We start from the raw sequence: 26728 nt of genomic DNA on the forward strand, positions 1-26728 counted from the left end.
GTGGGGCGGTTGATTTCTCCGTTTGTTTGGCTCGTCTTCAAAAGCTTATCATCGGCGGCAAAACTGTCGACAGCGTCGGCAGATACCGCAACATGCTGAGCGGAAAATCTTTGCACTGGTTCTAATTGTTGTAATACTGTTGTGTGTTAATGCAATTTGTAATGAATTGTTTGCTCTTTGAGAAGCACTGCACTAGTCTAAACAAACGAAAGTGTGTGTAAGTGGGTGATCAACGATTTACACATTGCTTGTTGACCTCACTCGCTTGTCTTATTGAAATATCGTATCAAACTAGTTTCGAAAAAATACAACAAAATTATGCAAACATTTCCGACTTCGTTTTGGCGCCGGCATTTGTTGCTCTTTTGATGTTGCCTGAAAGTGTGAGAAAATTCACAGCGCATGCAAAACTATTTTTATTCAAATGGACTGTCATGAAGATAACTGTGGGCGCTGTTGACAACAGTGGATGGGAAACGGAGGAGGGGTCCGTCGATTCAATTGAAGGCCATCTAGCTTTTGCATATGCATTAAGTAAATATATGTATACATATTATTTTGTGTATCTATGTATGTATGAATGTAGGTTTATTGTCATATATATCTTCTGTCCCAATTTCCCATGCATACATATAATCAATCAATATGCTGCTGCAGCAGCAGAATTGGAACTGAAAGAGAGTTGCCCTAAATAGAATGTCTTACGCCCTGTCGCTCTCAATTGGCAACTGACCTCTCAGCCTGACCTACTTGTTAAGTATTTATTGCGCTCAGAGCTAATAATAATATCTCCGTGCGCTAATGACGCATCATTTTGCACCTAATTGCAATGGTGTGCATATTTAATTGCTAGATTTGAATTCACCTGCTGCGCCTGCTGCATCACTCTCTCCGCTAATGCTCTGTTCCAGTTTCGTTTAGCACCTTGTGGCTGATTGCTCCAATTTTACAGCATGCTGCTGCCATTTATAGTGAGCGTTCGTTGGTGGTTGCGTTTATCCTGAGCGCCTCATTATTTCAGCATTTTGCATGGGATGGGACAGGCAGAACGGTATGTTGGTATCATTGGAGCCACTATTGCGGCCAGTGGGCGCATTAAATGAGCAGCTGTTGAGCCCAGTTGACTGCTCTGATTTTCTTCGCCTTGCCTAGGTCTCGTCTGGTCTCGTCTCGCTTGGTTTGCCTTTGCCACTGAAACGCGTTTCAATTAGAACGCATCGACAGAGCCACCGCACTAAACACAATTTGGGGAGACGAAAGTTGGCAGCAAGCTTCACTGCACAGAACTAGTTTGACAGCATTATGGCACACACACACACACACACACACACACACACATACATAGGTACATAAAACAACGCAGAATTAATAGAGCTGCCTCAATCCAAAACTACTCCATTTTCACCGACTCTGCCTGGGGAAATGGTGTCATCAAAAAATGACGTTAATGATGCGACCGCCGGGCTGCTGCAGCATACATCAATACACGCACACACGCACACACACACACGCACGCATCCCTGACCTGGCTAAAACATACTCATATACCTTCCTCTATTTTCGTATGTTTTTGTGCAATTCTTTCACTGCAGCTCAGGCTTGGCCTACTTTTGAGCTCAATGCTTCTTTTTTTTCTTATTTTCTGTATTTCTTTTTTGGTGTGGGGAGTAGAACTTGTCGCTTTCTATTACCAACACGCTTGGCGCTTTATGCTCAGCAACAATGTGAATAGCAGGTTCGTAGTTGTTTTTGTTGTGATTGCTGTTACCTATCTTGTTGGCTTTCGTTGATTTCTGGCCAAGAACAAAAGTCTTACACGTGTCCAAAGTAAAGCTCACAGTCATAGCTTGGGCAGCTCAATGAACATTTTTGCACACTAAATTGCGTTTTGAGGTCAAATGAATTACGCGACACTCTAGCTACTAACACACACAAAACTATGTACTACATACATATTTGTATGTATATACACTAGTCTTATCTAGTATATCTACATCAAAACAAATATAGAGAATAACAATTCATGACTCACATCCGTACGGCAGACTTTACAGCTTAATTACCTCTAAAGTCTGTCGCTCGCCATTTTCATGCACAACGTTTCTCAAGAGTATAATTTGTTGTTAACACCTTAAGCCGTATTATTCGTATTTATTATTCAGTGTTTGTAGATTAATCCTCCAACTGTGTCTAGTGTCAATTGAATAATAATTTGTATATTTCAAAACTCAGTATTTTGTTAAAATACACAAATGAAATAAAAATATACTGAAAACTATTATCAGTAAGAAAATTATGTGATCGATCAAATCGTCATTTAATTGACGTATTTTAAAAATACTTTTTTGTGCAGCTTAGAATTCGGGATTACAAATAGTTCAGTCAAAACAAAAAATTCTACAACTTTTGAACAACGATTTTCGATTGTTTGATTGGAATTACGAACTTCAGAAAAAAAACCTAAAAAAAATAGTATGATAGCTTTAGTCTCGTATTAAGAAAGTAATAATAGGATGACTAAAAACGAAAAAAAATTCTAATAAAAGGAAAGATAATATGGAAACAGAACGTTAAAAAAAAGGTTAAAAGGTTAAAAAAGCTCTTAAGGGCAACTTATGTAAATAAAATAAAGTATAACTCATTTTTAAAAATAGTTAAAATAAAGAGATTCCATAAAAATTCCACTATTGAAATTTATTATATTTTTGGGTTTTTTGTTTCGGCAGTAATTTTCTTGATGTTCGAAAACACGGGTGATTTTAATGTATGTACTTGTATAAGAAGAAATTGTTCTATAATGGGTTAATCGCATTCTAGCGGCATTAACATAGTCCAGCTGTGATGTTAATAGCAGCAGACTGTTAGAGTCGTCGCGAAAGTAAATTGCATTTGCCTTCTGTCTGTTAACCTACACTGTCCATCGCTTGCTGCTTCTTCATTGTACAAATATAATTAACATAACGTAAAGTAATCACAAGCTTGTGTAAAGAAAACGAAAATAAAAATGTTTTCATGTATGTATGTACATATGTATGTTTATGCACGTTTGTACTTCGTTTAACTTTCTTTTGTATTGTGTTTGCCTGGCTGAATGCCCGTTTGCAATAGCTTGCCGTTCATTGTGCTGTGGATATTTAAGCTGTTATTGCTGCTGTTGTTGTTGTTGTTACTGTTAGCATTGCTATTGACTGTTGAGTGTGCGCAAAATTAAACGCTCGTTTTTTCTGATTCTTCTTCTTCGGCTTCTTGCCTTTTGAGGTCGCCAGACATTCAACCGATTGCCGCATTTCCCATCTAAGTGTGTGTGTGTGTGTGTGTATGAATTTTTTTCCCCATTTCATATTTCATTTATGTTTTCTTGACGTGGGCGCACTCTTAATACCCATGGGCATTTTTGCCATGGTTCTTATACCTTTGAGCAAAAAATAATACAAAACAGAAGAACCAACAACAACAACAACAACATAAGTAATTCGTGTTCTTGGCATTTTTTGGTCAGTGGAGCATAGTTTAAGCTTTTGACTTGTTATGTTCTTCGCTTTCCGTCGTTTTTCACTGTCAACAAGCTTAGCGATTGGCGGTCAAATGCTTTGGTGCAATGCTTGTCAAACTGTACATTTTTTATTCTATGTAGCTGCTATGTATGTTGACAGCGGTGTTCACAGCTTTTGTCACTTAACAATGCACGCTGTTGTGCGATAGTGTGATCGTGTTAGTTTCTTTATTCATATGTATGTATGTATGTTTGTAAAAAAATGTAGATGGATGTCACAAACAATAAGCGGTCACTATTAGAAGCTGAAGCAACAAGAAGTGCACAATCAACACACTAACACTACACGAGAACGTTGTAATAAACAACATCGGCAAACGAGCAGATAGACAGACAGACAGACAGACAGAAAATGAGACAGTCATACAAGCAAACAAACAAGCAAACAAAGCTGCAAACAGACAGCTGTGCCTGAGTATTTTGAACTCGTGTAATCTCTGGCATTGTGCTGAGCTTCGCTTAGTCTACTGCAGAAAAAGTCCCCGAATTGGGTCACACTAGTCGTTGTTGTTAGTAGTGCAGCTGACTACAACACACGCCCACCCACCTAGACACACATACATACATATGTATGTACACAGAATGCATGCTCAATTGTCGAATGCTGTCACTGCAGCTAAACGAACCACCCACACCCAACCCAATTCACTCTGAAAAGCGCTCAACATTTTCGCAAACTTTGCTCCAGAGCTCGTGCTTTGACCTCTGATATCTAGCAACTATATAGTATATGTATGTATGTATAAATACATATTGAATGAAAATCAGGCTTTAGAATAGGTATGAGAGCATCGATAGCCAACAGTCACACCGTTGCACAATAATCACAAATATCTATCAAAGTCAAATTTCCTTTCAACGGAAATGAAGCGACGGACCATGAAGTGAGTGACAAATGGCCAGAATGGTAATTATAACAAATATTACAACCATTGGCTGGCTTGATGTTGATGCTTTGTTATCGTTTACTTTATTCGCGGATTCATGATCGGAGAATAGCATTTGTCTGCAGTTCATAAAAAGTTTCGTATATCTGTAGATTTGTGTTGTTATGCTTCAGAAACTTAATCGAGTTTTGATCAAAGCTGAAGGAAGTATTTCTAAGCTAATTATGTAAATTTAAACAACATAATTAATTTGTTCTAACACTTATATTCCCTAAGCATTTTTAGTATACACAAATTTCTTTCATATTTCATTTGGGCCTTGCTTAAACAATAAAAGGGCTATAGAAGTTGTTGTCACGAATATTTTTCAATATAAGATCCTGTTGTAGATCAGATTTTCTTTGCACTAAAATGCTGAAATGGAATACGATAAGATGTTCACACAAATTTAAAACAAGTAGAACAGTTCTTGTTAAAACACTGGTTACTTGCAAAAGAGAAGGGGTATTTAAAACAAGGTGCTTGAATTAGGTAATGTGAAATGTAAATAAAACTAATGATATCGATTTCATTAAAAAAGAAAAAGAATTCAGTTTTTATGTGTAACTATGCACCAAAAAAGTTGCAGTTCAATATACTTGTACATATGTATCTATTCATTCATCTTTATGCTGCAATCATGATTGTGCGCATTGATTTTCCATCGAGCTCGGAAAGCATGGATCTTTTATAGTATACGAAAGCAAATTGTTATGCAAAATTGTGACTGATGCAATTTCATGGCAGCAATCAGACAAACAAACTTGCGTATATGTATGTATGTATGTATGTACTCGTATGTAATCTTACACATACAATATACTCATACATACTTGTACATCTATTCGTAGTTACAAGCGCTTCGTCATGCTATTGACACAGTGTCACTCAATGCATGAACCAGAACAACAACGACAACAAACACATCAGTGCCACCAACAACAAGTACTACAATATAATCATTTGCTGCTGCTACTGCTGCTGCAGTAAGCTGCTAACATAAACAGTGAGAGGGAGCCAAGTAATGTTCAAGATAGAAAAAGAGAGTAGGAAAGGGACGGTTTCGTCGTTTAACAAAGTTCATTCACATTTGACGCGACGCGTTGTAATTAAGAGTGAGATATAGAGTGAGAGCGGGGACGGGGACGGGGAGACACTCCAACGCCTTTGGCCTTTGCCTTGTAGTTAACTGCTGCTGTTGTTTATGGCATAGACTGCCGTCTATGCTTGATTATCATGCCACCGTTTCACGCAACACCTTCACACAGAAACACGCAGACACACACACACACACACACACACACACACACACACACACACACACACACACACACACACACACACACTTATACAACTGCTCCCTCAGATCCCCAACGGCAGAAAATTGAAAAACTTTTTTTTTTTTTAATATTTGCCGGCCCGTTACACATGTCTATGTTCATGTCCACATGTCGCCACATGTGTGCGTGCCAACATGTCTTAACAATCTATTTTGACCATAACAATCCACAATTGGCGGCCCCCATCCCCCCACTAGGCGTCAAAGGCAATAAAGGCCCAATGTCTTTCTTCTGTTTCATTTGTATGTAATTGTTTGGCCACAATTTGGCGCCATTTAGTGTGTGTGGTCAGTGTCCAAAAACTGTTCCCCACTGACTGTTTATGGCGCACTTAATGCCAATCAATTGCCAAGTATTTATGTATTTATTTACTTTTCACTTTTAATTCCACTTTGGGGCATGACCTTAAATAGTTAACAGTTTTCTACGGGCTCGACTGCATTCAAAAAAAAAAAAAAAAAAATTTAGAAAAGTGAAAAACTAGCCAAACATTTTTACCTTGTCTGGATGCCTTGTTGAGTAATGACTGTGGGATTTTCAAGCCGGCATTCTATACATTTCAATTACATTTTTTGCATGTGCCACACATTTTAGACGGACTCATAGCTTCGAAGTTTTGCTCTGCACGTGCGGCATATAAGTATCTATGATGGGCGGTATACCAGACGTAGAATGAACTGGCAAACATTCCTAAAACGCATAACTTCGTCGTATAAAATAATGTTGAACAGTTCTTGACTATTATACTCCATCTTAAATTAATTTAGTAGTGGTTTCTTAAGCAACAAACATCAATATTTGTTTAAAGAACTAATTTAGCTGAACTTAAAAATCAAATTCAGTTTGTGTTCATTCAAGAGAACCCATTAGCTAGTGTGGCCTGGCATAGATCAGCGATCTAGCTTAATCAAAATCCAATGCTACCATATAATTTAATAATTGTCCCCCTTAGGACAGATCTTAAATAAAGAATAAAGATTTTTAAAAAAATGGGTGTTCAATATTAATTTCGCACCAGTAATTGTTGATGTAGCAGTCGACTACTACACCTAATTCTGTATTTACACGGTTTTGATATAACACGGTTTGAAAATTGAAAAGTTTATATACTTATGGTTCCACGACTTTATTCCATTTAGCACGATTCAAAATAACATATGATCAATGTCTTTTTTAAGACGGTTTTTTTCACAACTTTTTTTTGGAATCAATTTACCGTGTAAAAACAGAATTAGGTCTATAAGTATATGAATTGTACTTTTTAATAATCTAAGACCATGTTTGTTCATCGATCATTTGTGCAACGAACAATAAACATAAATTCATAAGTAATGTTAACTATTTTGAATAATTCTAAAAAAGGCTGACTCCGCATACGCCTTTTTAAAGTGATTTTCATTTGCAATAAGATTTCTGTAAATATCTTCATTTCTACGGCGTACCGTCCATAAAGATACTGCCTAGCCGGTGATGGAGCACTTTAGCTTCCATCCTTTAACGGATGTACCCAAGCAGGGAATACCGCCTGTGTACACACACTTTGCCTTGCTTGACAGCGAGACTATGACACTCAGTGACTCTGTCCGGGTTGCCCGGCCAAACGGAGGTGCGTGCGTGTGTGTGTGTGTGTGTATGTATGTGTGGGTATCTGCTTCATGTGCGTCCCGGTGACTCCTCCCTGGCATGCCTGTCGCATGACATAATGGCCCAACACTTTGAAAACTTTGCCGGCAGCCTCCTCTTCACTTTGGCATTGTGTCTCAAAATGCATATAAAAATATTATACTCAGTACAATTCGTCATCGTATATGGAGTACACACATGTGTGCGGGTTGTTTATGATGAATATGGGATATACATATATGTGTGTGTGTTGTTGTTGTTGCTATGCTAAGTAGTAACAACAATGGGGCTACTGGAGCGAACCTTTGCCGGGCGGGTAGGTGGAGGAGAAACTGCTCTACGCTCTACGTGTCTCGTTTGAAGCAAACACCAATAGACAGGCTGCCATCGCCTTAGTCCCCCCACACACCCGCATACACAAATATGTGTGTACATACAGACAGACATATGTATGTACATGTGTTAATAAGCTGCCAATCGTAATAAGCTTTGTACATATATGTAGATATACACACTTATGTATGATATAACCCTTGAATTTGGCATGCACGTCAAGCGTCGCAGTCGTATCATATATTTTATATTATAGTACATGCTCACGTTGTTGTTGTTGTTGCAGTGGCTGTTGTTGCTGGCGTGCCACACACAATTCAGTTTTCAGATTTTCATTTTCCTTAATATACAAGTATATTTTTTGATATGTTTAAGACGCAATTCGCAATTATATTCACTTGAGCTCATAAAGCTCAATGGCAGGCGCTACGTATCGGTATGAGTAACTCAGAACTCGGTAGTGGGTGCCGTGGGAGTGGTGGGGGAGGCACTGGCTTGCAAATACATGTATGTATATAGTATAATACGACGATAGCTGTACGTGCGACCCATGCAGCTCAGCTGGGTCTCCAATTTCGTGGAATTTCCGTTTTACTCATTTAATTAATGAATTCATTTATTTTCGTGTCTTTGCAGAGAGCGTAAAAGCCGTTCTGGGTCGTCACACCAAGATTTTGGTCAAATATATGGTCAAGTTGGAAACGAAAGGCGATAAAACGGAGAATCGAGTTTTGGTAAGTGGCAATCGGTTACTCAATGGCTAATGCTGTTACTGTTTATGTTGTTGTTGTTGTTGTTGTTGTTGGGGGCTAATTGCAAACACGCTAAAATGCATTTCGCATTTGTTGGCCTGTGGCTGCTGTGTGACTGCTGCTGAGCTGATGTTGATGTGGCATGCCGCAATCACAGCAACAGTTGCTGACACGCATCGCACTTGCCACAAATTGCGGCTGTGGCTACTGCCCCTGCCAGCACTCTAATTTGTGTGCAAATTGCAAGTCAAATTGCTTTAGTTGCAAGCGCCTGAAGCTGTGCTATGCAGCATTACGGCCAATTGCTTTTAATACCCTTCCAAAAAGGCATTTTGCAACAATCGCGTTTTCTGTGGAACTTTCTTTAATAAAATTCCAAGATGAAAGGTTTGTTTGTTTATATTCAAAAAATTCTCAAAAGACTAAAAGAATCAAAGCAATTCAAAAGCATGCCATGTGACCACAAAGTTTTACTACACTACTACTAGTTTTACACAAAGTGTATACTAATTTGTTTTTATTAGATTGGTAATATTTATTTGACACTCTGGCATAGCTTAGGTACATTTTGCTTATTAGTTTTCAATTATCGTGTGCTTTTAAGAAGGACTGCAGAGTCAAAACACAGGCATACGAATGGATGACATTGTTTTAAAAGGGGCGTGAAGACGTCAGACGTTGCTCCGATCAGCTCCGTCTATCAACATCAAATATTACAAAATTTAAGAAAATTGTGTTCGAAAATTACGAGATTGGTTTAGTCCTTGGATTATGAAGAATTTGGTTGAAGGGATTTTCCCGAGAAAATTAGATTTGTGGAAAGACAATTCGTCTTGTTGGCCAATCATTCAACAAATGTTCTCGCTGGGCCATATTCGCAAGATATAGCATCGTGCATAGATTTTAGTGCTGGATACTTTTGAAGATAATAAAGATATTAATTACTATTATAAAAAAATGATCTTTTTTATATTGTCCGGAAACTTGTTGTTCATCAGGATTAACTATAATATATAATTACACTGAGCATATAAATAGAAATATTGCTTGATTGTGGAGTAGTCCGGAAACTTGTTTATCAGGATTAACTATAATATATAACTACAACTAGAAATAGAAATATTGCTTAATTGTGGAGTAGTCCGGAAACTTTTTGTTCATCAGGAATAACTTACTAACAATATAAATGGAAATGTTGCTTAATTATGGAGTGGACATCAGATCTTTCAACGCAACAACTGTATTTTCTGCTAAACTGTCTTTTATTCAAATTAATTTTGGGATAATTAATGACACGTATAGTACAATAAGTTTTTACACACTTCACACAAAACATTCAACACCTAGATAATGCAATTTAAAAGTAGTTTAATTGTTAAAGTTGTAATTTGTTGTTAAAAAGTAATTGTATTGCTATTTTTTGAATGTTTCATTAATAGAGTATCATATTCTGTATTTATTGCAATACACTTTGAGACGTTGGCTCGATCCCCAGAGTACTTAAGCTTCGCTGTGTCAAGCTAAGATTTGCTTGTTATTCATTTTCATTTAGCTGTTTTTCCATTTAACTTGCAGCCAAATGGAAATAATGTAGGCTCTTCTCATCATAGATATTGCCAAGAATTTAATTAAAAAACTGGATGCCTCTCCACCTTCTTGGCAGTCGCCCATTGTCCCAGTGTTAGCAACAACAAAAGATCCGGGACAACTTTTGATTAACTTTCCGAAAGCCCTGACTTATCTGTCTGCACTTCATTGTTTGGTTTAAGCGGCTGAAAACTGTCGAACTGTCACATCCACGCCCACGCACACGTACATGCAGCTGATACGAGCTCGTAACTGATATTTTATAGCACACTTAGCGACATTCCGGCCCAGTCGGGGTCTCAGTTGTCGCATTTAGCTAAGCATACATAATTTTAAACTTGTACGGGCGCTTAAAGTTACACGGTTGTAAAATTGATTTGTTCACTTATTTGACCTCATCAAGGGCCACATTGAAGCCGCTTATGCTTTGTGCAGGGTATCGAGTTTCCACTTAGCGAGGAGTGGCGGAGCAGCAGGAGGAGGAGGGTGTGGACAGAAAATCTTTTAGTTGCTACCTAACATTTTCCAGTGCTGCCGTTGCATTGAATTAGTTGGCTAAATGAATTACAAAACGCATTTTGATTTTCAATTAAGCTCCACGTCGGTTTCTTTGCCGCCACTCTGACAAAAGGCAAAGGGAAAATTCAATTACATCCATCTATGTACGTGTGTGTGTGCTTCAAGTCTAAACGTTGCCGGCTTTTAGGCGCGTTTCAAGGAGCACTTTTCCTACCTTCCGCCAACAAATTGCCACTTGAATGGTGGCCTGACCAAACTATTGCTTTGGCTTTTGCATAAAATGCATTTAAGCACGCTTTTTGCACTTTTTCCTTTTGAAAGCCATTAAATATTTGTCGAGTATGAACATTTTTGGTAGGGGAGTACATCTAATTCTGTTTGTATATGGTAGATTGGTTTCAGAAAGAACCGTGTAAAAAGAAACATATATAATTTATTTCCACAATATTTGTATTTAATTGAACAGAAAAATCGATTTGCCATCACTTAGGTGCTTGGTATGAGAATCACAGAGGAGGGAGGCCACAATATTTTTGAATTTAATTTAATATATCAGAAATTTCACAAATTATTTTCTCAATATTTTTATTTAATTTATCAGAAAAATCACAACTTACTTCTCGTTCGCCATTACTTAAGTACTTGGTGTGAGAATCGCAGAGGAGGGCAGCCATAATATTTTTGTATTTAATATAATTTATCAGAAATTTCACAATTTATTTCCAAATTATTTTTATTTACCAAATACCAAAGCGACGGTTAAATTAGAGTAATACTTGGTATGGAATTTGTTAAATGTAAATAAAAATGAAACGTTTGACAAACCCTTCTTGTGGTTAGGTGTGTGCGAGGGAAAGTTTTAAACTTGATGGGAATTAATACTTATAATAAACACCAGCACAAAAAGATAAGATAAACTGTACAAAAATATTCAAAGCTCCACTATTTATTTTAATTTTCCAAAATCAAATGAAGCGAAGATAAGATAAATATTGACTTAGAGGGATTGCATATAAACTTATGTAGCTGCCTAAGTTCTAATACTTATCTAAAACAAGTTTTCTGGAAGATAAATATATACTAAAAAGAAACTTACACGATTCCATAATCTTTTTGTAATGAGTGTAATACATATAGCTTTTTACGATTCAGTATAGTTTATCTAATTAATTAATTTATTAATTTATAATTCCTGTCCTTATTTGTGTTATTCTAACAGGTTTTCACGCCAGTACGGATTTATTTGCTCAGTGCTAAAGTTCCCACAAAGGTTTGTAATTCGTACACTATAGTACTTACATAAAGAACATTGTTTATCACTTTACTCAATTCTCTTTCTGCTACAGATCGAATGTCATTTTCACTATTTGGATATTGTGGGAGTGGAGAGCAAAAAACCAACACACTTTTCTATTATAACAAATGATCGGCCATATTCATTTGCCACCACTGGCGATGCGGGCAACTTTAGTTCGGTGTGTAAACATACATAGTACTTCCATATGTACAAGTAGCTTTGTATATAACATTTATATTTAATTGAATTTGATATTTTCCACAGAACGCCGACGTCGTTTTAACCGATTTGGCCTCTGCGATTAAACAAATATTTCCAACAGTTCCTCTCAAGTATATTATTAAAAAGGTGAGTAGAGAATGAATTACGAATTCAACTCAAATAAATATAAATAATGTGTGAGCAAAAAAGCAAAACCCAAACGGTTAGTTGAATTACCCAAGCGTGCAACCAGCAGGTTGCATATTACATAGATCTGGGCATTACGGTTTATTTATTATTAAAACTCGACAGTTCTACCGACAGTTCAACCTCAGACGTGCCACCCACTACGACGAAAGCTTAATTGGCTGTTGGATGTGTGCAAAAAGTTTTACTTTTTGTTAACCGACTAACTGACTGACTGTCTAGCTTGATATATTCATGCACATAAACATATGTAGAGTAACATTACAGCTCAAGTAAATAGGTTCAGCATTTTATATGAAACACAATTTTCTACATTAATAGAAAAATTGCGGTCTAGGAAGAAAGTCAGGCCATACGGGTCTTGATGAAATTAAATTACAAGCTCCCAAATCTTATAACAAAATATTATTTCGATCTTGAATTAAGTATTTGTGGAACTTTTAGCGAGACATACTACAAGTATTTCTCTAAATCAGCTACTTCAGGTATTTGAAAACTTCTATGACTAATTGTTTTTCATTGTAAATTATGGTTTAGAATACCATCAAATACGCTAGTCATATAAGTCGACTAAAGGCGACAAGGTTCCACATCACCGGGCTTGTCGGGGCGAAAGGGGATGACCCAACAAGCCCTCTGATTTCGGTATCATGGGTTGAAAGGATTCCATGTTTCCTTCCCGTTGTGTGCGACCCAAGAGCAACGGAGCTCTTGAATGTTATAAAATCTGCCTGGTATTCGAGTTCTCAGCTACCATTTGAAACCCCTTTGTTTTAATAATAATCATAGTTATTATTCATCTTATCTTGTGTTTTAAACATAGTTTCATTCATATACTATACATACTTAGATAGCTAAAGCTAAATTCTGCACCTATTCAGCTAAGCGGCATTGTGTTTTATTAGCTTGGAAGCAGAGCTGATTGTGTGTTGCGCTCTGAGTATCAGCTTGACTGAGTCACGTTAACCATTGGCGGTTGCCATTTGCTGTTTGCTTTAATTAAAGTTTAATTTAATATTCCATGACAAGCACACAATGAGTTTTCTCACCCACACCCCACACACTCACTCATTTACAGCCTCTTTCAGTCGCTCTCTCCATCTCCATCTCTCGTTCTCCATTCTTTTTATAAATGCTCAATTAAGCTCTTTATACGTAAATGCATAAGCGCCTTTTCTACGTATATACATACAAGTATATACTATACATATACATACATACATACATGTGTAACTTAATAATTCAATGCATTTATAATGCACTTTTCTACAATGCAGTGTATTTGTTGTAAATTATGCCGTGACCTAAAAGTCGGCTCGGCTATAATTTCTTTTTTAAATCACCCACCCATCTGCACCCACACACGACTTGATTTGTGCATGTGTGTGAGTGTTTGTGTGTATTTGTGTCTGCAACTGCGACTGTTGCTGCTGTTTGCTGCAGTTTGTCTAGCAATTTGCTTGGGCGTTCTAACAACAATAATAACAACAATGGATGTTTTAGAACTGCTAAAGAGACGTTTAAATTGTAGATAATTGCTTGAGGGCACGCGTTTGTTTCGCATGTTAAGTGTTGAATGCCCTGGCATGTTTCAGGCTCCAGCATTTCTTTTGTTTTTATAGCTAGCTATATGGCACTATATGGAAAGTTTAGATAAAATCAAAGGAAAACACTCCAAAATGGAAGTTTGAAAATATGGCTTTGCAGAAGACACAACTTACTATAGACCCTGCCGTCCTCAAATGTAAAAATGTATTTCCGAAGATTAAAGATTTGTTTTAGCGGCTTCCGAGCTTTATCCTTTATAGTAACAAAAAGCAGTATATAATTGAAAACTTTGTTGAAAGTACGTTGCGTATACGCAATGAATACTTAGATAGTTTTTTTGTTTTTAAATTAACGTTTTGGCTTAAAAACCCAAACTTTGTAAAGTTTGGAGGAAACCAATTTGTTTTTCTCTTTAAAAAAGTGGTAAATACACAAAGGGCACAAACAAATTAGCAGTGTACTCCCATTGAATTTTTATTTGAAACTTAATTATGTAATATATGCACTCCGAAAATGATTCAAATTTCTTGTTCATTAAAGACATCACTTAAACGGTAAAAAAGGCATTGGAGCACAAATAGCGCTTTTTCGATACTGAAAAGATTAATTAACATGCATCACAGAATTTAATTGAAATAAATTCAAGAATTGTGGGAGTTTTTAAAAAAAAAATTCTCAAATATTTGGTACATTTTTGTAACTCATACTTGTACTATATACGCGAATCTGATATTGTATTGAGCCTAAAATATAAAGTTGAACACCTAATGCCACAGAAATATACATATTTATTGAATGCCATTTAAAAAGAAAGTAATATTTACTAGTTCCCTGAAAAGTGTAAGGCTATTTTGTTTTTAGTGTGTATGGTTGTAACACACCCAAAAGAAGGAATGGTAGACAACATGTTACAGGTACATATATAAATGTATATATGAACAGCATGATGAAATGTCCGTCCGTCTGTCTACTTCCATCGCTTCTATTTCCACAGTTTTAGAGCTATCGTGATAACACTGTGCACCGTGGCTTTATTTTTCCGACAGCTAATAAATTTAGCATCAGATCTCAATATATATAAATGTTTGCTTCTAAAAACATGTGCACCACAGCCGATATTGATTGAGTAATGTATTTATACATAAGTATGTATGCATTTGATAGTTTTGCCTCGCTCGTTAGTCGCGAATGGTAAAAGTTCCTCCTAGAGTTAGATAAGATAGTACGAAAACAGTTTGCAGACCATGACTATGGAGAAATACAGTTTCGTTGTAGTTAGGACGCAGTAGAGGGTATAAACATATCTTCGTACCACACTAATATAACACTTTTTAGCTAGTTCTTAAATTATATATGCTTATATTATTAAGTTTGCTGTACTTGCGCCTTATTGTATTGTATTGTGAAGCCAAAGACCCGAAAAATACCGTCTACCCGCTTGTTTGGCAAAAAGTTGGGCCTACGCAAATATTGACATTGCTTTGCTTCTGCAAAACTTTAATAACAAGTTGAGCGACTCAAAATAAAATCACATACATAGCGTCAAGTTGCCGACACACTTGACTGTCAATCTCAAAGTTCATCATCTGGATGGGCTAATGCTGTCATTAGTCCAATACATTTGTACATACATTTTAAATGATTGTTCGTTTTCTTACAGATCGACATACAACCACCTGAACGCGAAACAATTTTCTCCGAGGAATTCCGACCCTCCGACCCGCGCAATGTGGGACCCTGTGGGGGCTTTAGTGCTCAATATGCCTGCATGTGCGATTTTCATGGCGTGCCGTATCGAGAGGAAGTGGCCTGGGATGTCGATACTATATATTTATCGCACGATACGCGCATCTTGAATTTGCGTGATTTTGATCATTTGGAACCAAAGTGAGTTGAGACAGACATTATACATGCATTAGGCGTCTTACGATTTGTGCGATTTGTGACCGTTTCAGAGACTTAATGGCCATTGTATCCGCCTTGGAGTATAATACATTTTTTCGTGGCCTAAAGGCTGCGCACATGCGACTATCGCATGAGACTTTGGAACGCATATTGCATGTGCTCAAGCGTTCGATGTGGCTGGAGGAGCTGCATTTGGAGGCATTAGGTTTAAGGCAAGTTCAGCATGCAAATCAAGTAATATACATACAAGTAGTATGAGTATGACTAAGACTCTTGTATTTGCAGATGGGATTTTCTAAGTAAGCTATCGATATCTGTGATTACAAATAGTAGTCCCGCCATTCGCACCATCGATCTGAGTCACAATCTAATTGAGGATAAAGGTGTGTACATGGAATACCCGCTAATACCTACACAATAAAGCAGTTGCATCAGTGCGGGGCTATGGCTGGAGTGGTTGCTTGGATTTTGCAATTGCTGCCAACTACAAACACAACTGTAGCTTAACTACCCTTAACATAATCCAATTAATCCAATGTTGTTTACCTCTTTTCTGTATGCATTTTCTTTCTCCCATTAACACATGTGCAATTAACAATTTGATTTCATTAATGTTGTCGCGTTATCTATCGTGTAACTTGTTACTTGTAGGAGCAAGCTCATTGTGTGCCCTACTTGGGAAAATTGTACAAGGTGCGCAGCCATATATGACAACCGAAAAATCATTACATTTGTCATTCATCGTTCTTGTTGTTATTGCTCTAAAGTCTCATTATGCTTTCCTATATCAAAAAGCTCATTACATACTTACTTGTACATTAAATCCAATGTTTGCTTTTTCTTTTCAATTTTCAATGTGTGGCAATTGCTTTTGTCCACAAGGCCTGATTGATTGTTAGCATTCGCTTTAAAATTCCCGACAATTGCCACACAAGTTATGTCATCACAATACATTTCTCACACATTCTATATACTTGTATACGCTTTTTAATTAGCAATTTGCTATTCAAAACTCACATCTACATATTGGTATTCAACAAATTAAGAAAAAAGAAAACATGCAATTGGGTTAAAATGCGCTACATTTCCATGCCTTTCCACGATTTGGTTCTCAATCAGTTTAATCTCTCTATCAGTAAATGTAATTCATAATAATCGCTGTCCTTAATCATTTATTTAATCATACAATTGTCTGCAAACCGTCTGCTTACATTCTAATGATTCTCTTCAACCCAGGAGCCATACATCTGGCCGGTCCCATAGCCAAAGTCTCCAAGGGCCTGTGCAAACTGGCACTCGCGCACTGCGGCCTCACATCGAAGGGCGTCAATCAGATGTCGCATTCACTGACGCTCAATCAAAGTATTGCCAATTCGCTCACGTATTTGGATCTAAGCGGCAATAGTCTAAAGGATGACATAACCGTAAGTATTAAGAATACGAGTCAAATATCCTAAAACGATAATTAAATTAAATTCAACTTCTATTTAGAATTTGCACAATTTTCTGGCTCAACCCAATGTGCTGGAGCACTTGGATCTTGCCTCAACGGACATCCTGCTAGAGAACGTAAGTGTGTCGTACTCGTACTGTTCATATATAATTGAGTTTGGCACGCCTTCATCAATTGCAGCTATTCGGTGCACTTCTGCGCGGCTGTGCGACACACCTGGTACATCTGAACGTCTCACACAACTCGTTTAGCACCAAAAAGGGCAAAGAGATACCCCCCTCCTTCAAGCAATTCTTCACGAGCACACTCAGCTTGAAGCATCTGAATATTGCTGGCTGCAAACTGCCCATGGAGGCGCTCAAGTGAGTAGGCCAGCGATTCTTCACAGACATACACATTAAGCATATAATATTTGATTTCAGAAATTTGTTGCTCGGCCTAGCCTGTAATGAGTCAACAGCTGGACTGTACTTAGACTTAAGTAGCAATACGCTGGGTACGCAGGGCGCCCATGTTCTGGAGTCCTGCATACATGGCGTGCGTGTGCTCCAGAGTCTGGACATCAGTGACAATAGTAAGTAAAGGAAGAATCACTGAAGAGACGCGTCAAAGCAAAAAAAAAATTATTGAAAAATAACACAAACCCGAATTTTACAATTTATAATTTGTATAATATTATTATTATTTTGTGAAAAGCTATTTAATGTTTGGTGGTAAAAGAAAAAGTTAAAGTTAAGGCTTTTCAATCTTATTAAAAGCGAAAAGAATGTAAGACTTAGGAGACTGTCCACAAAAGCAATCTAGAAAGAGTAAGTGAGAATAGGTTTAGATATATACTTATACAATAGTAAGTAAAGGAAGAATTACTTAAGAGGCGCGTCAAAGCAAAGAAAAAATTTTTGAAAAATAACACAAACCCGAATTTTACAATTTATAATTTGTATAATATTATTATTATTTTGTGAAAAGATATTTAATGTTTGGTGGTAAAAGAAATTCTCCCAGTTAAGGCTTTTCAATCTTATTAAAAGCGAAAAGAATGTAAGGCTTAGGAGACTGTCCACAAAAGCAATCTAGAAAGAGTAAGTGAGAATAAGTTTAGATATATACTTCCGTAGCATTTAAAAGTGATGTAATAAATACATTGGAGGAGAAAGTTCATATATGGATGCTATGATGTTTTCTATTCACATCACTAAACTATTAAAACTAGCTTTATTTTTACAGAAATTAGTAACAGTAAGTAATTTTTAATTTTCCTTGCCAACCACAAAATAAAAGTGTATTCGCCATCTCGTCGAATCATTAAAAATAATATTTTTTAAATAAATTAATGAAAGTAATGCTGCCAGGTATATTACCGGGAATTAAGCTAAAATGTTACATCTTTAATAGCCAGAATTATAATCTTTAACCTGCTTTCTATTTTCAAATTAATTCAGCATTTTAATTAATTTTCTTGCATACTAAACTAAATGTTAAACATTTACAAATAAGCAGAAAGCAAAAAGCTGGAATTGATGTTTTTTCTAACGCCATCTACGCTCGTTACAGATTTGGATTCTGAGCTGGCACCAGTGTTGACGGCCATCTCGAAGAATCCGTCGATACGGACGCTGCAAATGTGCCGCAACTTGACGGGCATGAAGCCGAAGCACATCCCGCCCGTAATGGATGCTCTAGTCAATCTAATACAGAAGGATGATTTTCCATTGGCCGAGCTGGTGTTGTCGGAGAATAAGCTAAAGAACGATATTCATGACTTCATAAATGCGCTGGGCAGCAATCAGAGTCTGCAGAAATTGGATATTAGTGGCAACTACATGGGGGATGTGGGCGCCCGTTTGCTGGCCAAGGCCCTGCAGATAAACAATAAGCTGCGCACGATTTATTTGGACAAGAACAACATAACGCTGCAGGGATATGCGGATATTGTGTATGCCCTGGAGAATAATCACAGCATGCGCACGATTCCGTTTCCCGTGTTTGACATTGCGCCGCATCTAAAGAATCATCCAGACAAGACGGATGCCGTAATGCGAAAGATGCAGGAGCTGCTGCAGCGAAATGGGAATGGGCTCAAACGAGCCACCGGGCAAGGCTTTCGACTGCAACATGGCTTTATGCTGTCCTCGACACACCAGCTGGTCGATAAATTGGTTGCCGAAACACAAGATACCATGTCCATAGCCAAGGGCAACAATGAATCCATGACAGCTGTCCAGCGGCTCATCACAGATGCAGAGAACTGCAAGCAACTGATGCCAAAGCTCCAGGAGGCAGTGCGCAGTGATGCCCATCCCATAGAGAGTAAATTGACGCGCGTCGCCAGCGAACTGAGCTACACGATCAAGAGCTATTTGGAGGAGACGCTGGAGACCATGATACGCACCGGTATCGAGCAGTGCCCCAAGACACTGGGCAACCAGATAGTGGTGCAGGACTTGCGCAAAGTGCTGAGCGAACGTTTGGTGGTGCCCGAAGATTTTCTACAGAACTGTCTGCTGAATAATGCGGGCAGCGAAATTATGAATAAAGTTGGGTGAGTAAAATGTTTGCAAATGGAATGTGGGAATATTTTTTCCGCACACATCTATACATATTATACTTGTAGTACATATATGCACAACCATAGAAGCGATATTTGAATACGCTTCACTGAAAACTGTGGGGGTATTTTGTTTTCGGTGCGTACATTTGTGAGACCCAGAAGAATGGAAGAAGAAAGAATATTATACTATAGGTTTACACGAATATATACATATATACTATAGATTTCCCGTCTGTCTGTTTGAATCACTACTTCCGCCCGAAACTCTGCACCAAGATCACTTTATTATATACTTACAGGGTACGCCATCTTTTATGTCGGTATGTAGATATTGAATAACTTTGTCATTAGTGAACCGATTGACTTGAGTAGACCAGTGGTGAAAACCACAGTTCAAGAAATTGTACAGAACCAAATTAAACAAGAAAGGAATGCTAAAGTCGAGCAGGCTCAACTCTTAAATACCCTGTACCACCCCACAAAAAAGTAATTGAATTAATTAATTAAATTAATTAACTAAATTAATTTAATTAATTAACTAAATTAAATATAAAATATTCCATGCATGCATACATACATTTACATTTGCATCAGAATCGTGCCTTATGCGTTTTTGTGTACTTGTACATATGTATGTATGTGTGCATTGGGCCTGGTTATATGGCTATAACTATATTCTTTCCGATCATTCTATCATAATGAGACTTGGTATAGGGTTATATAATAACTAACCTAATGTGACTACCAAATTTTAGTTCAAAATTCCAAGAATTACGGGAGTTATAGAAAATCGTTAATAGGGGGGGGGGGAGTGGGGGGTGGATCAGAAAAAATGAACAGACTCGTCCTTTCTCGGGCTCAGAAGAATCTGTATACCAAGTTTGGTTATTCTAGCTCTTATACTTTCGGAGATCCTTGCGTTCATACAGACAGACGGACAGACAGACGGACAGACGGACATGGCTATATCGACTCGGCTTGTCATGCTGATCAAGAATATATATAGTTTGTGGGGTCTACCAAGCCTCCTTCTGCGTGTTCCATGTGCACTCGCACAAAACTAATATACCCTTGTACCCTTTGGGTACAGGGTATAATAAAAATATCTCTTACTTGAAAATCGGTTGTTTATTTTCAAAGATATTCAATGTTTACATACCGACATAAAAGATGGCGCACCCTGTAGTTGTCTTATACTTGTAAACGATATCACCTGGAACGATATTTGCAACAAGAAGATCCATACTTGAAAGAAATTACTATACATGTTGAGATTGCTGTTCTCATATATAGTAAGTATAATGGAGTTGCTCGACTCGTTGGGCAAGAATTATGACTTAATGCAAATTTGGGATATATAGTTCGCACAGTGCAGGGTATACATATATCTTCGACGCAGATAAAGATACATAAATTCTTGGCTCATTGAATTCAAATTCAAGAGCAACGCAAACTGTTGATTTGACAAAATGTTTAAAACGAGCTTTGACGCTCGCAAGCTCTCCCGCACTAATACTAACACAAATGTAAACATTAATGTGTGTGCGGCCGCACGCCCGCGGTTCTAGATAAAAAAAGTATCTCTGTGTGTGTGTTTTGAGCAAACGCTTAGATAAGATTAAACAAACACGAAATATTAGCAGTTGAATGCAATTCAACTATGTAGGAGACGTTTGGAGCAGACCCCAGCGGCTGGCGAAGCGCTTAAAAAGCTCATATGTATATGTAAATACGTATTGTGTACACATGTATGTATGTATGTATACTATATATGTATGTCGATAGCGTGCCGATAGCCGCAAAGCACATCCAATGCCTGCTCATAAACACAGACGCTGTTCAGTCTCTCGTGCCTGGTTTCTGCACCAACAGCTGTTTCCCCAAAAGCTGAAGAAAGGGCTAAACAAAAAATTTAAAAAAACACTTCGCGCAGTTCCGCAACATGGGTCTAATGCGTACATTGTGCTGCTGCTTTGGCCCAAAGGGCCCTGGAGCTGTCGATCGTCAGCCGAGTGTGGGCAGCATTGTGCGCCTCACCTATAAGAAGTGCCCCGATGAGGAGCTGGAGGAGTTCAAGCCTTCGATTTCGATTTCGAAATCCAAATCCCCAACACCCAGCAAAAAGTTAGCACTCGCTTACTCATCTTCTTGTGAATGGAATGCATTCGATTTTTTTTTTTTAGCAACCAATTGAAAGATTTTACGCTTACTAATTAATTAACGCGTTTGCTTTGATTTTTTCATTCTGTATCTCTTCTTTAGCGAAATTGAGCAATCGTTGGCCGCCACCATTTCGGATCGTGCCACAGATGAGGTGCTCGAGGCACTGACACGCTACCGTCGTGGCTTGGGCATTTCGGAATCGCCATCAGTGATGTTGCTGGATGAGCCACAAACCCCGGATATTGTACGCAGTCGTTCGAGTCATGTAAGTAGAAGCCGGCCGGATTGTTCTTCCGGGCACTTGACATTGTTCAAAAGTGTTTCTCGTACCAGGGCACAGTTTAGACAGTTTCTATTGACTGTATGTGACACCGTTTGAATGTGTGCGTGTCTGTGCGTCGGTCTAGTTGATATCTATAGTTCGCTACACTAACGGGTGTTATGGGTTTGTGTTGTTGTTGCGTCTCCTATATCGTTGAAAATTCGTTGAATGTAGCGTGTGTGCCCGTTCTATTGATAATTAGAAATAAATAGATATGTTTATTTAAGTTTTAAATCTGTTTTCTAATTTTTTATCATTTTAAAAATTGGTTTATCAGCTATTTTTGATATTCAACTTCAATAACATATGTATTTAGAATAATTTTTTTATAGTTTTATTAGAAAATAGGTCTGAGAATGGGAAGGAATAATAATACCTTTTAGTGAAGTTCCATAGCAAGCATTTTTAAATTGAAGAGCCATGGGGAGGGTATCGTAACTTCATTGGGAATGCTGATAACACTTTCTATTGTTTTATCTTTCATAGCCTAGGTTTATTTTGTATATAAGTATATACGTGCACAATAAAAAATGTGATGTCATGGCGTTCAATATCTTTCAATAAAGTCTAGCAGGCAACTTTTTCTTTCGTTTGCCACCGTTGGTGATAACTAAAGAATGTATTCCTATTCGGTCATTTGTTGAACTCACTTGGACAAAGTCTTATCGGCGCACAGTCTACTAATATCGATTCAATATATTATACGTACATTTTCTTTATGCATAGGATGCCGATGGTTTGATCATACGCCCCGGTGGACGAGGCTCAATATTGCCCAAACTGGGCTTGGATTCGCCCACTGTAAGTGTTGAAAATATGTCGCTACCCAAATGGATGCAATAGTCTGAGAAAATCCAAAACAAATAAAACCATTTAGACTCTTAAAATGCTGCTAAAAGTCTGCTAAATGCCGAAAACTAATCATAAACCAAAACATGTGTAAAAAGCTACAATATGAATATGCTATATATACACCTACATACATCTACATATATAAATATATACACATGTAGCTGGACCGTATCAGTAATCACACGCATACATAAATAATTGATATACAATATAAGTATAAAATAAAAAGAGAAACAATTGAAAATAACAAAGCGCAGATAACTTGGCGAGCGCCCACATGCCCAGTACATGTATACAAGAATACCGACATACTCGTACATACCACATACATATATAACCCATATATCAACCAAAGTACATAATTGCATTTCATTTCATCAATAAAAATACATACATGCCATGTATCAAACGCTCATTAACTTCTTTTTGTGTCTTCCTGCCTCAACCAATATATACTCGTACTCGTACATACTACACATCGTCATCCACACACACACGCACACACACACACACAAACAAACACTCACACCAACTGTGTGTGCTGTGTGTGGTATTGTAATTGTTGTATAAAAAAAACGTATTTAAACAAAACCCAAATTGCAACAAAAATAATTAAACAAACAACCTTATCTCCAACTCATTTACATAAAATGCATTAAAAATCACACACAAAAAGAAATTGGAATATCTGAACCTTGTAAGTAGCTTTCATGTCTTGTCTATTTTAGCTAACCTCTATGATAATGCTCTACTCTGAACTGTGTAGCCTATATATACTATATATCTTTTAGTTATTTCTCTTCCCCTACCTTCCATCTTATCCTTTTTAAATGCCAAAAGCGCTACTATCCCTCTAAAAAAGAAAAACCAACCATTCATTCCACTATTTTCATCGTTTCACACATGTACTTCAGAATTTATCCAGACTATAAACCATTAACTACTTAGTTTCTACCTCTCTTGCTTCACAGGCCACTCCTCATTTGCCCACCAAGCGGCGATCTGTAGCTCGCAAGGTGCGTCCTCAATCGGTTGTGGAGAATCTCAGTCTGGGCCACATACCGGACCTACTCGAGTCGCCAAATTCACATCGTTCCAACTCCCAGCTGTCGACGCGGACAGGAGCCACTTGCACCAACAACATGACAGACAGCACTGTGGTCATGGACGATGGTGGGGTGGATGAGTGCTGCGACTCCATCACCGAGTTGCCCAGCGCCTCGTTTCAGCTCCAGCATTTGGTGAAGGGGCGACCGAAGCGCGCCAAGACGCGTGCACCAACACGTCCACTAGTCAACGCAGAGTGCACCGGAGGCGGTCGTGAGATTGGCGAGGGTCTGGAGCACTTCTTTCGACCGGGCTCAGTGACACCCACCACGCTGACGCCACTCGTTTCGCCCACATCCGAGGAATGCAGCTCTCTGTCGTTTGTCGACAGTCCAACCATGAGTCGCGACGGTAATGGACACATGACCTCTGAGGAAACCACGCCCATACTCGAGGAGCGCAGACCAATTAAATTGGAGCGGCAGTCGCCGTTGCTGAAAAGTGAGCTTTTAACGCATTCCAATAACTGAAAAGACGGCCAGAAAGCCAAATTTTTTGCACATCATTTCTATGCATATTACTTTTTGCTTTAAAAAGCAAAAAACTGCATGCAAAATGAAAAATCTCTTCTTAGATTGTACACTCTTAAAACAAAAAATATTTAAAATTGTTATTAATGTTTTAGACTGCATTTTGTTGCATTTGACGCGAAAAATGAGACACCAATATTTGTCGAAAAGTTAACAAAAGCTGTACTATTTGAAATGAATATAAGATCGAAATATTTTATATAATAATAACAAATTTTGTAACTTATGTGGAAGTCTTTAAAACTCTACCATTTTCAACACCTATTCTAGCCACTATAGGATTACTTTCATTCACAATTATATTTGATGCTAATAGATAACCTTTCTCAATTAACAGGCGCTTCTTGGGCCACACGTTCACGCTCGACGGATAACTTGGAGAAATACTCTCCGCTGGTTGGAAGAAAGTCGCCGCTGGTAAAAATGCGTACCGAAGGTGGTCCTGGGGCCGATGAAATGGCCGCACCTGCAGTGCCGGGTCTGCTTAAGCCAAGTACGCGTGATGACAAAATGCGTTCGCCCAGCAGCGATTCGATCAAAAGCCATGCCACTGGAGAGGGCAGCGTGATAGTAAAGACGGGTAATGGCATTCTGAGGACGCCGATTGTTCTGCAGAAGCCACGACCCTGGTCTGTGGTGGGCAGTGAGCCGAAGTCAAACAGTGAGGGTATTACAGGCAATGGAGACTCGACGAAAACTACTCCAGACAGGCTGGAAGAAGGTAAGTGGATAGTCCTAGTCAGGCCTGTCTCGGTAAACTCAAGTTTATTTCTTCGATTTCCAGATGTTGAAGTTCTTGCATTTGGACAGAGCACTGGAGGCTCTATTGTGGGTATTACACCGGGTATAGCCATAGCAGCAGGTGGCAGTGGTGGCGGCAGCATTGTAGGCATTACACCAGGTAACATATATACGATAATAACAATACTAGTGGTTTTATAAAATGTATATTCTTTTTGCCTGCAGGCGCCGCCTTAGAGAAGAAATCCGTTCGAGAACTGGCGGCGGGTCTCAGTCGTTTGGGTAAGTTAAAGGCGTCCGCTATGAAGTGCATGTCGAGTACCTTAGTTGCCTGCTCAAGATAGTTATAGACGCACCTTGAAGTAGTGTACAAAATGGAGTAATTTAATTTATTATTTTTGTATTTATTTGTTTATTTTTTATACTTTCATTGATAAACATAAATTGTGTAGAACTGCCCCTCAAGCCGCCAATAATGCCCAGAACTGTTTTGAATACAGCGAATAGAACAAGCGTTACTAGTAATAGCAGCACTAGCTCCAGTTCCTCAACTGCCGCCGCTGGTACGACAACAGCAACAACAAATCTGACAACGACGACAGTAGTGAGTAATCAGCTGCGTTCCAAGATCATCAGCACGAGCAGCACGAACAACGAAACTCAGGAAACTCTGAGTAAGACCATCATCACGGAGCACGGCAATAATACCAGTAGTAGTGTCAGTAGCAATGAACAGAAGCATGCCATGGCCTGTGCGAGCCTCATCAGCAATGAAATACTCAGCATTCGGAATGGCCAGGCCATAACGAAAACATCCAGCTGTGCCGAGAGCAATGTGAAACGGATAGCGGGCAAAGAGATCTCAACTCTATTCGAGGTTTGAAAACATTTGGCGTCTTCTCAACGCATTTTCACTCCATGTGCTGACGGGCTGAATAAAAATGCTGGGCTCCATTTGGTTGTGCTTCGCTTCATATCAACGCTCATCAAAAATCTTCAGAGCAAAGCAATACGTGTATTTGGCTTTATATTTGTTTTAAGTATTCATTTTGTACGTTTATCGTTTATTTATCACTGCATTTGCTTTTTAATGTTGTTTAGCTTTTAAGTTTAAAGTGTCTGTGACTTTGAGTCGTCTGCATGCCAGTTGCATTCATCCGATCATAAATGTATAAATTGATATCAATATTTTGTGTGTATATATGTGTGTATATTTAA

At 38.2% G+C, this 26728-nt stretch overlaps 1 protein-coding gene across 4 annotated transcripts in view; it reads left to right on the plus strand.

The window, feature by feature from the left end:
* Positions 1 to 26728, plus strand: part of LOC115624372 (F-actin-uncapping protein LRRC16A) — a 31547-nt gene that overhangs the window by 4417 nt on the left and 402 nt on the right. The window contains exons 2-22 of one of the 4 annotated variants that reach the window (XM_030519051.1): positions 8412 to 8509; positions 11853 to 11903; positions 11980 to 12108; positions 12195 to 12278; positions 15547 to 15773; positions 15842 to 16003; positions 16077 to 16174; positions 16443 to 16484; positions 17028 to 17215; positions 17283 to 17360; positions 17425 to 17606; positions 17667 to 17818; positions 18799 to 19786; positions 22058 to 22223; positions 23007 to 23081; positions 23809 to 23829; positions 24104 to 24680; positions 25107 to 25490; positions 25554 to 25670; positions 25736 to 25792; positions 25963 to 26387. In XM_030519051.1, coding sequence (XP_030374911.1) covers positions 8412 to 8509; positions 11853 to 11903; positions 11980 to 12108; positions 12195 to 12278; positions 15547 to 15773; positions 15842 to 16003; positions 16077 to 16174; positions 16443 to 16484; positions 17028 to 17215; positions 17283 to 17360; positions 17425 to 17606; positions 17667 to 17818; positions 18799 to 19786; positions 22058 to 22223; positions 23007 to 23081; positions 23809 to 23829; positions 24104 to 24680; positions 25107 to 25490; positions 25554 to 25670; positions 25736 to 25792; positions 25963 to 26387 — 4301 coding nt within the window. Of the gene's footprint in view, positions 1 to 8411; positions 8510 to 11852; positions 11904 to 11979; positions 12109 to 12194; positions 12279 to 15546; positions 15774 to 15841; positions 16004 to 16076; positions 16175 to 16442; positions 16485 to 17027; positions 17216 to 17282; positions 17361 to 17424; positions 17607 to 17666; positions 17819 to 18798; positions 19787 to 21766; positions 21920 to 22057; positions 22224 to 23006; positions 23082 to 23808; positions 23830 to 24103; positions 24681 to 25106; positions 25491 to 25553; positions 25671 to 25735; positions 25793 to 25962; positions 26388 to 26728 lie in introns of those variants that run through there. The other 3 variants (XM_030519061.1, XM_030519071.1, XM_030519080.1) reach the window with 3 other exon arrangements.

The sequence above is a fragment of the Scaptodrosophila lebanonensis genome, unplaced genomic scaffold (genome assembly GCF_003285725.1).
Source record: "Scaptodrosophila lebanonensis strain 11010-0011.00,11010-0021.00 unplaced genomic scaffold, SlebRS2 tig00000001-arrow-pilon, whole genome shotgun sequence".
In the NCBI taxonomy this organism is placed as follows: domain Eukaryota; kingdom Metazoa; phylum Arthropoda; class Insecta; order Diptera; family Drosophilidae; genus Scaptodrosophila; species Scaptodrosophila lebanonensis.